This window comes from Ornithorhynchus anatinus, chromosome X2 (genome assembly GCF_004115215.2).
Source record: "Ornithorhynchus anatinus isolate Pmale09 chromosome X2, mOrnAna1.pri.v4, whole genome shotgun sequence".
NCBI classification, from domain to species: Eukaryota; Metazoa; Chordata; class Mammalia; order Monotremata; family Ornithorhynchidae; genus Ornithorhynchus; species Ornithorhynchus anatinus.
In genome coordinates this window covers 6,771,540-6,785,699 of record NC_041750.1, presented here as the reverse complement: position 1 = coordinate 6,785,699, position 14,160 = coordinate 6,771,540, and the positions used below count along the sequence as shown (strand labels likewise).

General features: G+C 51.2%; 1 protein-coding gene across 2 annotated transcripts; it reads left to right on the top strand.

The window, feature by feature from the left end:
* Positions 1–5,018: 5,018 nt before the first annotated feature.
* On the top strand, positions 5,019–10,511 carry MANF (mesencephalic astrocyte derived neurotrophic factor). Of its 2 annotated transcripts, XM_029053423.2 has the most exons (5): positions 5,081–5,170; positions 7,652–7,922; positions 8,614–8,741; positions 9,242–9,383; positions 10,060–10,511. In XM_029053423.2, exons 2-5 carry the CDS (start codon positions 7,874–7,876, stop codon positions 10,242–10,244), a joined length of 504 nt encoding a protein of 167 aa, XP_028909256.1. In that variant the 5' UTR covers positions 5,081–5,170; positions 7,652–7,873; the 3' UTR covers positions 10,245–10,511. The 2 variants fall into 2 exon arrangements, with proteins under 2 accessions (XP_028909255.1, XP_028909256.1); XM_029053422.2 differs by lacking the exon at positions 7,652–7,922 and having other exon boundaries at positions 5,019–5,170.
* Positions 10,512–14,160: the final 3,649 nt, after the last annotated feature.

Below are 14,160 nucleotides of genomic sequence, written 5' to 3'. Positions count from 1 at the left end.
ATGTGCAGAGCACTGTTCTAAGCGCCGGGGTAGACACAGGGGAATCAGGTTGTCCCACGTGGGGCTCACAGTCTTAATCCCATTTTACAGATGAGGTAACTGAGGCACAGAGAAGTTAAATGACTTGTTACTCGCGTGTGGGCGGAAACCCGAGCCCACTTATGATTTGCTCACAACGTGGTGAGTCGGCTGGCTCCCACCATGTGCTCACCCCACCCAGGAGGAATCCACCCTTGTGTTAAATACACTTATGCGTTAAACACTAATGAGTTACATACACATAGGAGTTACATACACTTACGCGTTAAACCCAGTTATGCATTACCCACTTATGGTTACTGGCACTCGGTGAGGCGGCTAGCTCCCACCCTGTTCACGTCCCACTGGGGAGGCACCCACTTACACATCAAATCCATTTTAAACGTTACATACCCACGGTGAAGCATCTGGCTTCCAACCCCGCGAGCTCTCAGCAGGACCGGACACTCACCCATCCCACGGCTCCTCACTCGGTGCAGGCAGAGCGGCCTTCTCACGCTCTGGACAGAGGCGACCCGCAGCCGGCTGCTGCAAGTCCCAGTCCTCTGCACAGAAGGTAAGAGGCGGCAGGTATTTATCACCTGTGCCCTTAGGCCATTCCAGCTTCCGGCCTCAGTTTATCCAGTCTCTGCCCTCCCCCCTCCTCCATTCCTAATTTGATTGGCACGGGGGCGAGGGGCACCTTCTGTATTCCCAGCTTGGGCTGTCAATCTGGCAGTTTGGGTTGTGGGGACGGTGTCCCACCCTCACTTCCGAGTTCTGCCTGCTGGCTCAGGAGGTCACGAGATAGCATTTGACCTTGAGATGGTATTCATTCATTCATTCAATAGTATTTATTGAGCACTTACTATATGCAGAGCACTGTACTAAGCGCTTGGAATGTGCAAATCGGCAACAGAGACAGTCCCTGCCCTTTGACGGGCTCACAGTCGAATCGGGGGAGACAGGCAGACAAGAACAATGGCCATAAATAGAGTCAAGGGGAAGAACATCACATAAAAACAATGGCAAATGAATCAGGGTGATGTATATCTCATTAAACAAAATAGGGTGATGAAGATATATACAGTTGAGCGGGCGAGTACAGTGCTGAGGGGGTGGGACGGGAGAGGGGGAGGAGGAGAGGGAAAGGGGGGAGAAGAGGGTTTAGCTGCAGAGAGGTGAAGCGGGGGGGGCGGGTAGAGGGAGCAGAGGGACACTAGGCCAAGGTGCTTCTATTTGTAAGACTTGGATCCAGCAATTAGAATAGAGACCAAGAGGACATGTTCCTCTGCAGTGAAGGGGCTCCGAGGCTGGCAAAGGGTAAATAGCTGCTGTTACTGCTTCATCCCACCCCACCCCCAGTTCTTTAAAGCACTTCCCGCTCTAAAGCTGAATTCCAGCCCTGAGCTTCTAATGTAACTTCTGGGAATTCGATCATAAACGGCTCTGCTAAGGCAGGCTTGACGAGATGACACCATTCCAGGTTACTTTGACTGGCGATCAGCGAGAATTCCAACCTAGGGCTCTGAGAATCAACCGATCGGTTATATTTATCGAGCACTTTCTAATAATGTTGGTATTTGTTAAGTGCTTACTATGTGCAGAGCACTGTTCTAAGCGCCGGGGTAGACACAGGGGAGTCAGGTTGTCCCACGTGGGGCTCACAGTCTTCATCCCCATTTTACAGATGAGGTAACTGAGGCACAGAGAAGTTAAGTGACTTAATAATAATAATAATAATGTTGGTATTTGTTAAGCGCTTACTATGTGCCGAGCACCGTTCTAAGCGCTGGGGTAGACAAAGGGGAATCAGGTTGTCCCATGTGGGGCTCACAGTCTTAATCCCCATTTTACAGATGAGGGAACTGAGGCACAGAGAAGTTAAGTGACTTGCCCACAGTCACACAGCCGACAAGTGGCAGAGCAGGATTCGAACTCATGACCCGACTCCAAAGCCCGTGCTCTTTCCACTGAGCCACGCTGCTGCTTTCTCTACGAGGAACTCTGTACTAAGTGCTTGGGAAAGAGGATATAGCAGACTTGGTAGACATTTTCACTGCCCACGAGGAGCTTACAGCCTAAAGGGGGAGAGAGACATTAATAGACATAAATAAATTATAGAAATGTATATATGTGGGCAGTTGTGGTAAGGGACATAAATTCCCCACCAAGCCACCACTGCCCTTCCCTCCTTCCCTGCCCTTCCACTGAAAGGAGCCCAGAACTGGGGCAAGAGAGAAAGCATGGTGTAGCTAATAAATGGGAAGCTGGAAGGAGGAAGAAGTGGCTCAGGTCTATTGAGCTCTTACTGTGTGCAGAGCAGTGTACTAAGCACTTAGAAAGTACAGTACGGCAATATAGAGAGAGAATCCCCGCCCACAACAGGTTTACAGTCTAGAGGGGGGAGACAGACATCAAAACAAGTAAACAGGCATCAATATGAATAAATAGAATTATAGATATATACATATATACAGCAGCGTGGCTTAGTGAAGCAGGGTGGCTTAGTGGAAAGAGCATGGGCTTGGGAGTCAGAGGATGTGGGTTCTAATCCTGCCTCCGCCACTTGTCTGCTGTGTGACCTTGGGCAAATCACTTCACTTCTCTGTGCCTCAGTTACCTCATCTGTAAAATGGGAATTAAAAGTGTGAGCCCCAAGTGGGACAACTTGATTACACCGTATCTACCCCAGCGCTTAGAGGTAGGACGTGGGCCAGTGGTCGGCAGCGAGACAGGCGAGATGGAGTCACAGTGAGAAGGTTCATTCATTCATTCAGGCGGGTTTATTGAGCGCTTACTATGCGCAGAGCACTGTACTAAGCGCTTGGAATGTACAATTCGGCAACAGATAGAGACGATCCCTGCCCAGTGACGGGCTCAAGGTCTAATCGGAGAAGGTCGGCACCAGAGGAGCGGAGTGTGTGGGCTGGGATGTGGAAGGAGAGAATGGAGGTGAGGTAAGAAGGGGCAAGGTGATGGAGAGCTTAAAAGCCAACAATGAGGAGTTTTTGTTGGATTCGGAGGTTGATAGGCAACCACTGGAGATTTTTGAGGAGGGGGGTGACATGCCCTGAGCATTTCTGTAGAAAGATAACCCGGGCAGCGGGAGTGAAGTACGGACTGAAGTGGGGAGAAGCAGGAGGTTGGGAGGTCCGAAAGGAGGCCGATGCAGTAATCCAGTGGGGATAGGATGAGCGAATGTCCTAACGTGGTAGCCATTCGGATGGAGAGGAAGGGGCAGATCTTGGCGATGTTGTGAAGGTGAGACCGGCAGGCATTGGTGACGGATTGGATATGTGGAGTGAATGAGCGGAGTCAAGGATGACACCAAGGTTACAGGCATAAAACATCGGGCATAAAGATATCCGATACCCAGTCGGGAACAGAGCAGGTGTCTGGCAACCTTGGCCACTTTCGCCGTCACTTCGTGGGCTGGAGTTAGTCACTATGCAGGCTGGATTTTTTCCCCCCCACCCTCGGCCTAGCTGCAGCTTGCTGGTCTTTCCAGAATGGGTGACCCCGATTCGTTCATTCAATCGTATTTATTGAGCGCTTACTATGTGCAGAGCACTGTACTAAGCACTTGGAATGTACAATTCGGCCCCGATCTGTTCACGGGGACAAGTGGCAGCGTGGAAAGAGTCCGGGCTTGGAAGTCAGAGGTCGTGGGTTCTAATTCCGGCTCTGCTACTTGGCAGCTGTGTGACCTTGGGCAGGTCACTTAACTTCTCTGTGCCTCAGTTACCTCATCTGTAAAATGGGGATGAAGACTGTGAGCCACACGGGGGACAACCTGGTCTTGTATCTACCCCAGCACTTAGGACAGTGCTTGGCACATAGTAAGCGCTTAACAAATACCAACATCATTATTATTATTATTATTAGATCACGGGCCTGGAAGTCGGAAGGTCATGGGATCTGATCCCGGCTCCGCCACTTGTCGGCCGTGGGACCTCGGGCAAGCGACTTCACTTCTCTGGGCCTCGGTTCCCTCATCTGGGAAATTCATTCAGTTCGTTCAGTCATATTTATTGAGCGATTGCGGTGTGCAGAGCCCTGTACTAAGCGCTGGGAAAAGACAATTCAGCAATGGAGAGAGACAATCCCTGCCCACACGGAGCTTACAGTCTAGAAGTCTAAAATGGGGATCGAGACCGCGAGCCCCCCACCCCCCCCCCACCCCGTGGAACAGGGACGACGCCAACCCACTTCGCTTGTATCCACCCCAGCGCTTAGCACAGAGTAAACTCTTAATACCGCGATGATGATGATTATTATGGGGGCGGGGGCCGGGGGGGAGGTGCCGAGACGCATAAGCAGAGAAGCAGCGTGGCTCAGTGGCAAGAGCCCGGGCTTGGGAGTCAAAGGTCATGGGTTCGAATCGCGGCTCTGCCGCTTGTCAGCTGGGTGACTGTGGGCAAGGCACTTCACTGTGCCTCAGTGACCTCATCTGGAAAATGGGGATGAAGGCTGTGAGCCTCACGAGGGACGACCTGATCCCCCCCAGCGCTTAGAACAGTGCTCTGCACATAGTAAGCGCTTAACAGATACCAACATTATTATTATTATAAGCTGAGCGACCCCGTTGCATTTTGACGTGAAATAGCATGCGGTGAGGTGCAAAACCCTGGGCTATCCAGCGACCTCTCAGGTCGGGCATTTTCCCTGCCAGGCTGGGAGCGGGAGGCCGCCCGCATCAAATATGGCGGCGGCGGCGACGCGGCGAGTTTCCCTTCCGGCCTGGCGGTGGCCCGATCACCTGCCGTGGCCGGCCCTCCTTCAATCAGCGGCCGCCAACTGTCCCGGGCTGAGAGCCGCCGCCGCCGGCCGCCAATGGGCTAGGGCAGCGTGGAGCCGCCGGGCTGGGCTTTGGGCGGCGCGGACCAATGAGAGGGGGCGACGGGGGCGGGGCCTGGGTGGCCACCAATCAGATGGAGCGGCGTGGGCGGGGCTCGGAGTGGCCACCAATGGGGTGGCGCAGCGCTCCCCGGCCCGAGCGGTAGGCGAGGGCGGCGCCGGCCGGCCCCCCTTTCAGTCGGAGCGGCGGAGGCGAGGCGGACGATGTGGGTGGTTAATGGGCTGGCGGTGGCGCTGGCCGTGGCCGTGTTGCCCGGCGGTACGCGGGCTTTGCGGCCGGGCGACTGTGAAGGTAAGAGTGGGGAGCCCGAGGACTGGCGGGGCTGGCGGCCGAGGGGCTCGGCTCCTTTCTCTCTCTCCCCGCCCCTAACGGCCTGCGTCTACCCGGGGGTGGGATCGGAAGCTGCTTTGGAACTGAGGAGGGGCGGGGGGGGAGAAACGGGAGATGATGAGAAGGACGACGATCCCTCGGGAGGAGGGAGCGGCTGGGCAATTGGAGGCGGGCGGTTGCCGGGAGGGCGACGATCGCGGCCGTGGGGGGGGGGGGGGGAGAAGGGGGCGGGCGGTTGGAGGTAGAAATAAGGCGGCGAGAGGTAAGATTAGGAACATCGTTCCCGCGGAAAATGCGGGAGGGCGGCCTTTCGCTGCGCAGCTTTTGAGACCGTCCCTGTCGGAGACCCCATTTTCTCCTGTCGAGACCGTCTTCCCCGAGTCGCAGTCTCTTCGAGGTCCCCTGAGCTGCCCCCTCGGGACAGAGCAACGATCATCCGAGTGGAGAACTCATTGCGATCATCGTTGCTGTGGTCCAGCCCGAGTCCCTCCCCCGAACTCCCTGCCTTTCTTGCGCTGCCCCACGCTCCCTTCACTTACCATAGCAACAGCCTATACAGGCAAGAGAGGCCGACCTGCGTCCTGGCCCTAGGAGAGAGAGATACGATTGAGGCACGTCCGCGTTAGCGATGAAATGGGGAATCTCAAGGGCTGTGATGGGACTGCTCCCTTTCAGGCATAGTCGTAGGGTTTTAGCCACCGGCCTGGCACGATCGATCCATCAATGGTATTCGTCGAGCGCTTGGAATAGGGTTGGGAGACGACGTGATCCTCGCCCGCCAGGAATTTCAGGCTACGGGGGGAGACGGACGTGAAAATAAATTACAGAGAGGACGGGATGGCGGAGCACAAACCGTCAGTACCACTAAAGACCCAAGGGCTTGCCCTCTTAGCTGTAGGACGTATCTTTCTCCTCTTCGCCGTTGGCGTCTGAGCGACCAAGGGCCGGCAAAGGTGGACAGAGTCTGCGGGAGTATGGGACGCGAGCGAGAGGACAGCTCTCATCCTTTTGGACCCTGCTGTGGTATCGATTTAATTAACTGTTACCTAGTCGGGTGCTGGCTAGGTACCACCGATATGGATACTCTGTAAGCGCCTTGAGGGCAGGCGGGGTTGTTTCCCTTACCTGTAATTTATTTTAATGTCCTTCTCCCCACTTAGACTGTAACTCTTTGAAGGGATCGGGTCTGCTAACTCTGTCGTGTTCCACTGTCCCAGGGTCTTTAGGACAGTGCGTTCTGCACGCCGTAAGGACTCGGTGAATACCATTGACTGATCAGTGGCTGTCACAGACTGGCTTTTGGTCAGCTAGATGTCGGGCGCCCCTCGAAGAACCGGCCTTAGTATCGTAAAGACTTGTGGGTGGTCGGCGCCGCGTATCCGAAATGAGAAATTTCTAAGTTCTCGCTGTGGGGATTGGCTACTTAAAAACCGCCCCTACTTTTCCCGTAAATTCCACGTTGATCAGGTCGATCTTGAGCGGTAACAGGCATCGAGTGCCACCCGGTAAATGACTGTGGGGCAGGGCCTGTTAAAGACTAGGAATGGCCCCTAGCAGCCAAGGCTTGTTTAATGAAGTTTTTCCTAGTAGGTGTTTTGCAACTTGGCGTAAAGAAGTAGTCGTATTTATCAAGCACCTACTATGTACAAAACGCTGGGAAAAAAAAATATACAGATGAGGTAAAGACATGGTCCCCGGCCCCCCAGGGACTCCCCGTCTAAGAATAAGGTGGGGATGCAGCCACTAAAAATATCAATGAAGTATCAAAGCCTCTGAAGTCATCACATCCCTGTGGAGATCTGTGAGAAACTGAAAAAGGCACCTAAGGGAAGATGGGCCAGGAGGACCAGAAACACAAAAGGAACAGCAGGATTTGAGACTCCACTCAACTTGGGCCAAAAGTCAAGTTGTAAAAGCTGAGAAGGTGGCATGCTGCTGCCACCGTCCGAGTCCTTCCCGGGCAGGAGCAGGGGTTGAGGGGAGCCCCGTAGCACGGGGGTGAGGGCGGTCTCTCTCCCGGTTGGGCCCCGGAGGTCGGCTGTAAGGGGAGCAGCGGACAGCTCACCCTGCTGCTACCGCTGCCGTTAGAATCCTTCCTTGCTTCGCACTTAGTTTCCATTAATCCTCTAGTTAATATGGTTAATGTTGAAATGTGCTGGTCGATAAGCAGATTTTTGGTCTCTCAGGCCAGTCGGGTTTAAATACGGGGAAGGAGAGAGAGGCCAATCTGCGTTCTCTGAGTAGCCTTGAAATGTGATGGGCTTGAGCAGCAGGCCGCAGTTTCATCACGGGTGAGAACTGTGGGCTTTCGAGACTCCTCAGGCCAGACCTCCCCAACCAGAGGCAGAGAGTACATTCGAGACCATAGACAGCCCATCCGGATAACCAGGCCAAAAAAAAAAAAAAAATAGGTGTGGGTTACTTCTTTCTTTCCTTTTCTAGCGCAAACTGAGTGGATGCTGCAGGGATCTGTGCAGCTGAGGATTTGGAGTGGGGGTTGAAATGGAAGAGAATTGAGAGAGACAAATCATCATTCTCCTGGTGCCCCATCCCCAGCGGACGCTGGGCACAGGAGAGGGGAGGGCAGCACTGAAGCTGGTGTAGCAGCTCATGCTCTAGCTCCCGTGTGCTGGGGTGGCTCACTCTTGGTTTTGTGGCATTCAAATGCAAAGCCCAGGTGGAGTCATTTCCAGGGAGCCTCAGGAGTGTGCAGGTAAGCCCAGGTGCATTATTCCTCCTTTGACCTGTACGGAATCATCTAGTACAGCCTGCTGCCCCTCAGACTTGCCAGAGAGTGGGGGAATTGGACTCAGGAGAGCAGGTGAAGAAATCAGGGGCCGTTTGGGGCAGGGGAATGTGCACGAAGCAGAGTTTCATTCCTCCCCTTCTCAACCGTCATCTCAAACACTCACCCGGGTAGAACAGATGCCATCTCCCTGCAAAGTCTCCCTGGATAGGACGCGTTTGGAATGTGCCTATACACCTGCTGTTTGTTACGTGGGGAAAAGCCAACATGAGTCAAGGGAGTGGATTAGGTCTATTTAAGGTTCACTCGAATTCCTCTGTTCTCCCCCTCTAGACTCCTTGTGGAAGGGGAATGGACCCACCGACTAGATTGTCCTCTCCCAAGCGCTTAGTACAGTGCCCTTGCACACAGTAAGCGCTCAATAAATACCATCGATTGATCGAAGAACTAAGCTGGTGGATTAGAGTACGTTCAAGTATATTACCTCCTACTTACACTGACAGCCCCATGTGGGACAGGGACTACGTCTGACCTGATTATCTTGTATCTACCCCAGGGTTTAGAACAGTGCTTGACCCATTAATAGTTGCTTCACAAATACTGTAATAAATATCTGGCAGGTTAATGCAGTTGTAACCCTTCTCCATTTCTCCAACAGTGTGCATTTCTTTCCTTGGAAGATTTTATCAGGACCTTAAAGACCGAGATGTCACATTCTCACCAGCCAGCATTGAGAAAGAGCTTACAAAGGCCTGTAATGATGCGAGAGGGAAAGAAAACCGCCTGGTGAGTTGTTTGCCTTCGCCAATCCCGGCTGGTGTTTTATCTGGGAGGTGGCTTTGCCTCTAGTGGGGGGTGGGGAGGCCGGTCTCTCCAGCCACCGGGGCTCGGATGTCTGCTGTTGGGCCTCTTTTATTTGGAAAGAAAATCTCCGATGACCAAATGAGCCCGAACGGAAGGAAACAAAGAAATTCTCATTTAGCTGGCACAGGACTGAAATCTACAGTAGCTGAGAAGAGTCAGGAGGCAGTGTGCCCCAGTTGGCCGAATGAAGCTGTTAAGGGCCTAGAATGGAAGTGTTTGTGGCTTTAGTTTCTTTGGCAATTCATGCTATTTGAGAGAGAGATTCAAATCACCCCAGTTTAAGGAGTTTGGTTGGATTGCCTTAGCTCTTGGATGGAGAAAATCCTCTTGGCACTGTTGGTCTCCAGATGCCACTCGCGGTGCCAAAAGAAAGGTGACCACTTGATTTTAGCCATCTTCTTTCTTTCTTTCTGAACCTCTAGTGCTATTATATTGGAGCCACTAGTGATGCAGCCACTAAAATTATCAATGAAGTATCCAAGCCTCTGAGTCATCACATCCCTGTGGAGAAGATCTGTGAGAAACTGAAAAAGAAAGACAGTCAGATCTGTGAGCTAAAATATGGTAAGTTGCGGTGACGAATTTCATGGACTCTGAGAAATGCTTTAGAAGGAGGGGGGTCAAAGATGATGCTAATGGGCTAAACAGGTTGAGCTTTCCACATTCTTTAAATTCCGCCCTGCATCCATGAGGCTCCTGGTTGGAACCGTAGCAGCGCTTCTGGTTTCTTTCCGTTTGTTTAGGCACGTTCCTAGTGGTGGTGGAGGCTTGAAAGAGAGATGGGCAAAATTCTCACTCTATCTTGTATTTGCCCCCAGCGCTTGGCGCACAGAACACGCTTAATCAGTACCCCTGTTATCGTTCATAGTAACGTTAGTAACTCATCACACCCAGAGTTTAAACAACAAAAGCGGAAGCATAGTTTTAATTCCCCGGGGGGGGGGGGGTGTTGGTTTAATCATCTGAGGTGTCTGGCTCTCCCCAAAGTATTCTGGCTGTGGAAGCCTTTTAGCGTCATCCGTTTTCTACAGGATTTAGAAAGGGTCATTAGCGTCCATAGATTCTTCCCCTGGGCTCTTAGAATTCTTAGAGGTTTCTGACTTTTGACCCCTAGAGAGTGAGCCGTCCATGAAGGAGATGCGAACCTCTTACCTCCTTCTTCCCCCATCCCCTGAGCGATAGAGACAGACTGCCAGATATTCCTTCTCTTAGTTACTCATGTTTCCCACTACTTCTCTAGATAAGCAGATTGACTTGAGCACAGTGGACCTTAAGAAACTCAGAGTCAAAGAATTGAAGAAGATCCTGGATGACTGGGGTGAAAACTGCAAAGGGTGTGCAGAAAAATCTGACTACATCCGCAAAATCAATGAACTGATGCCAAAATACGCACCAAAGGCAGCCACCTCCCGGACTGATCTTTAGCTTGCGCGTCTCTGCCTTGGCACCACAGAGAAGCTACATTTAATCTCTTTGTTTTGTTTCTTTAAAAGCCCTTTTTTTGTAATTTATTTTCAAGAGGACTCCCAGTGGTGTCAGTTGTGAAACTGGAGCTTTTCACAAAATGCTGGTTCTCCAGCTCCATTGCATTTCTGTCCTGTTTTTTGTTTCCTCTCTTTTTGCTGTTGGCTTCCTTTAGGACTTCACCATATGTATGGGGTTTTTTTATTAAAGTAAAAAAAAATAAATCTATTCTCTAGTCTTTTGAGGGGTGAGAAGTGGCTGGAGGGGGGTAATTGGAGGAATGGCTTTCCCAGGACCTCCCTTTACTAGATTTCCCTCCCCCTCCCCGCCCTCTCTCCCCATTGGGAGAGCATGTGGCTTTTCAAAGATTTTTCTCCAAACTTTAGTTTCTCCACCCCCCACATCTCTGCTCACATCATGGTAGGGCAAAATATCATGGGTAGGGCAAAAATATCAGCACACATGAGGTTGATACCGGTTTGCTGTTGCAACAAGATTGAGCCTCGATAACTTAGGAAAAGCTTGTGTGAAAACATCCAGATATTCTTTGCAAACTCTTCTGCGGCCGTGCAGGTCGGATGGCCGGGGCTCTGCTCCAAAGGACCCTTTCTGACAGAATCCTGGTAATCAGTAGCATTTACTGAGCATCTTACTGGGCTGAGCATTGTGCAAGCAAGCGCTTGGGAGAGTGGTATAGTTAGATGACATGATCCCTGACCTCAGGGATCTTACACTGTTGCAGCGGAGACAGATCCCCCTAGGTACAAGTCTTTGAATTATTTTACGTTAATGTCTGTCTCCCCCGCTAAACTGTCAGCCCCCTGTGGGCAGTGACCGTGTCTGCGACTTCTCTCCCAAGCGCTTAATACGGTACTGTGTGATAAATTCCATTGATAGATGAGTGCTGCAGTGAGGGGTCGTGAGTACTTAAGCCCTTTTTCACCGAAGGACACAAATGACATTTGGGAGATGAGAGATTAATTGGAAAAGGCCTCCTGGAGGAGATGTGATCTCAGCACTTTTAAGAGAGCAGTGGTCTGTCAAGCATAAAGGGGAAGGTATTTCCAGGCAGGAGTGAACAAGAGACTGGCAACCAGAGAAACAAGGAGGCGGCCCACTGGCTACATTATTTTAAGAGGAATGAAGTGTATGGGCCGGAGTTTAGTGGAATAAAAGAATGGCTAGGTAGGAGGGAGGGAGAGAGCTGATTGCCTTTAAAACCGAAGGTCGGGAGCTTCTGCTAGACGCAGGAAGGAATAGTTAACAATTGGGAGGTTTTCGAGGGGTATGCAAATGTGCAGTCAATCAGTGGTATTTATTTTTTTCTGGCATCTGTTAAGCGCTTACTGTGTGCCAGGCACTGTACTAAGCGCTGGAGTAGTTACAAGCCAGTCAGGTTGGACATAGTTCATGTGCCTCATGGGGCTCACAGTCCTAATCCCTGTTTTACAGATGAGGTAACTGAGGCCCAGGGAAGTAGCTTGTCCAAGGTCACCCAGCAGACAAGTGGCGGAGCTGGGATTAGAACCCAGATCCTCTTGACTCCCAGGCTCTTTTCACTAGGCCATGCTGCTTCACCTGATGTGGAGGAGAAGATTTGGGAGGGATGATGAGCTCAGTTGTGAACTTACTGCAAACTGTTCCACAACAGCCTAGCACTCTGCTTCCAAGGACCTTTTCTGACAGAATCCTGTTAGTAGCATTTATTGAGCCCCTTCTTGGGGCTTAAGGTGCCGGCAAGACAGCCATGTAGAGATGTCCTGGAGGCCGGAAGAAATGCGAAACCGCACAAAAGGACAAGAGGTTAGTAATGTTATTTTACTTGTTTGTAGTTGGTGGCCACAGATATGGGTCGGGGATGAAGTTGTCATCATCTTTATGCCTACAGAAGTGTCCAAAGCACAACACAACACGCCTGGGCTTTGCGGTGGTCAACCTGTTGAAAGCGTTCGGTCGATGGTATTTTTTTCCGTGACACTTGTTAAGGCACTTACTATGTGCCAGACACTGTACTGTTTGAGTGCTTCCTGTTTGCAGAGCACTATACTAAGTGCTTGGGGGGGTACACTACAATAAAGTTGGCAGACACAATCCTTGCCCACGAGGAGCTTAGTCTGGTTGGGGGGAGACATTAAAATATATTGCAGAAAAGGGAGAATGGCAAAGAATAAGGATATGTTCATAAATTATGTGGGACTGAGGGTGGGGTGAATATCAAGTGTTTAAGATGTTGATTTTACTAGGTCAATCCCTTTCTGATTGAGCCTCTCTGAGGCGTCCCTTAGACTTACCGTGTATCCTAGAGGTTACTCTCTTGTTAGGTTGCAGTCCCATCAGGAACAACGGCTGTGACTCAGTCCTGACACCTCAGGGCCCGAGACCCTCAAGGTAGGAATCGATTCTAGTTCTAGTAAGAAGCGGCGTGGCCTAGTGGAAAGAGCCCGGGCCTGGGAGTCAGAGGACCTGGGTTCCTATCCCCCCTCCGCCGCTTCTCTGCTGTGTGACTTGGGCAAATCACTTCACTTCTCTGTGCCTCATTTTCCTCTCCGACTTAGACTGAGCCCCATGTGGGACCTGATTATCTTGAAAAGCGGCATGGCTTAGTGGAAAGAGCACGGGCTTGGGAGTCAGAGGCCGTGGGTTCTAAACCCGCCTCCGCCACCTTGTCTGCTGGGTGACCTTGGGCGAGTCACTTAACTTCTCTGCGCCTCCGTTCCCTCATCTGTAAAATGGAGATTAAAAGTGTGTGCCCCACGTGGGACAACCTGATTACCCTGTATCTACTCCAGCGCTTAGAACAGTGCTTGGCACATACTGTGGTACTTGTTAAGCACTTCTTATTACTCCAGTGCTTAGTACAAAGTTTGGCACATAGTCTGCATATAACAAATACACAACCCTCCCCTCACTCTTTTTGGGTAATTATTCTCTTCTTCCCCTGGCCCCCCGCAAGGAAGCACTGAACTCTAGGGCTCCTTGATGTTTGGCTCAGTACTTACGCCATCCCCAACCGGAAGCCGGACGTCATCCCACCCCCACCCCAGTCTCTCGAGTCTTCGTCATTAAATAGTATTGAGTAGAGCCATGCAGAGCGAGAGATGTGGTTTGGGCTGGGTTTGGAGACCCTCTGGTACTCCATGGGCCTTGTCCTTTATCGAGCTAGGTGTGGGCACCCTGCACAGCAACTGCATGAGAAGCAGCGTGGCCTAGTGGATAAAGTCTGGGCCTGGGAGTCAGAGGACCTGAGTTCTAATCCTGACTCCGCCATTTGTATCTGTGTGACCTTGGGAAAGTCACTTAACTTCTCCGTGCCTCTTACCTCATCTGTAAAATGTGAGTCCCATGTGGGACAGGGACCTTGTTCAACCTGATTTTCTTGAATCTACCCCAGAGCTTTGTATAGTGCCTGGCATGTGATAAGTAAGCCCTTTAACACCATTTAACACCCCCACCCCACCCCCAGAAAAAAAACAACCAGATACTACAGTACCCATGAGGTCCATTTCTAAATCCTCTTGGTGGTTTTCCCTGGGCAGCTTGAATTACCATTAGCAATTCATGAGGGCAACTGTGCCGTCATAAAACTACATATGCAGCATTCATTCAGTCATATTTATTGAGCGCTTACTGGGTGCAAAGCACTGTACTAAGTGCTTGGAAGAGTACCATACACATGAACAGACACATTCCCTGCCCACGACGAGCTTACAGCCTGAATCCACTTTGGGTGCCATCCAGATTGAACTTGGAATGTCATTTGCATTTACTGTATTTATTAGGAGCTTACTACGTGACAAGCACTAGGGTAAATACAAAATCAGGTTAGACATAGTCCCTTACCCACATTGGGCTCACGGTCTAAAGTGATCAGTGGTAT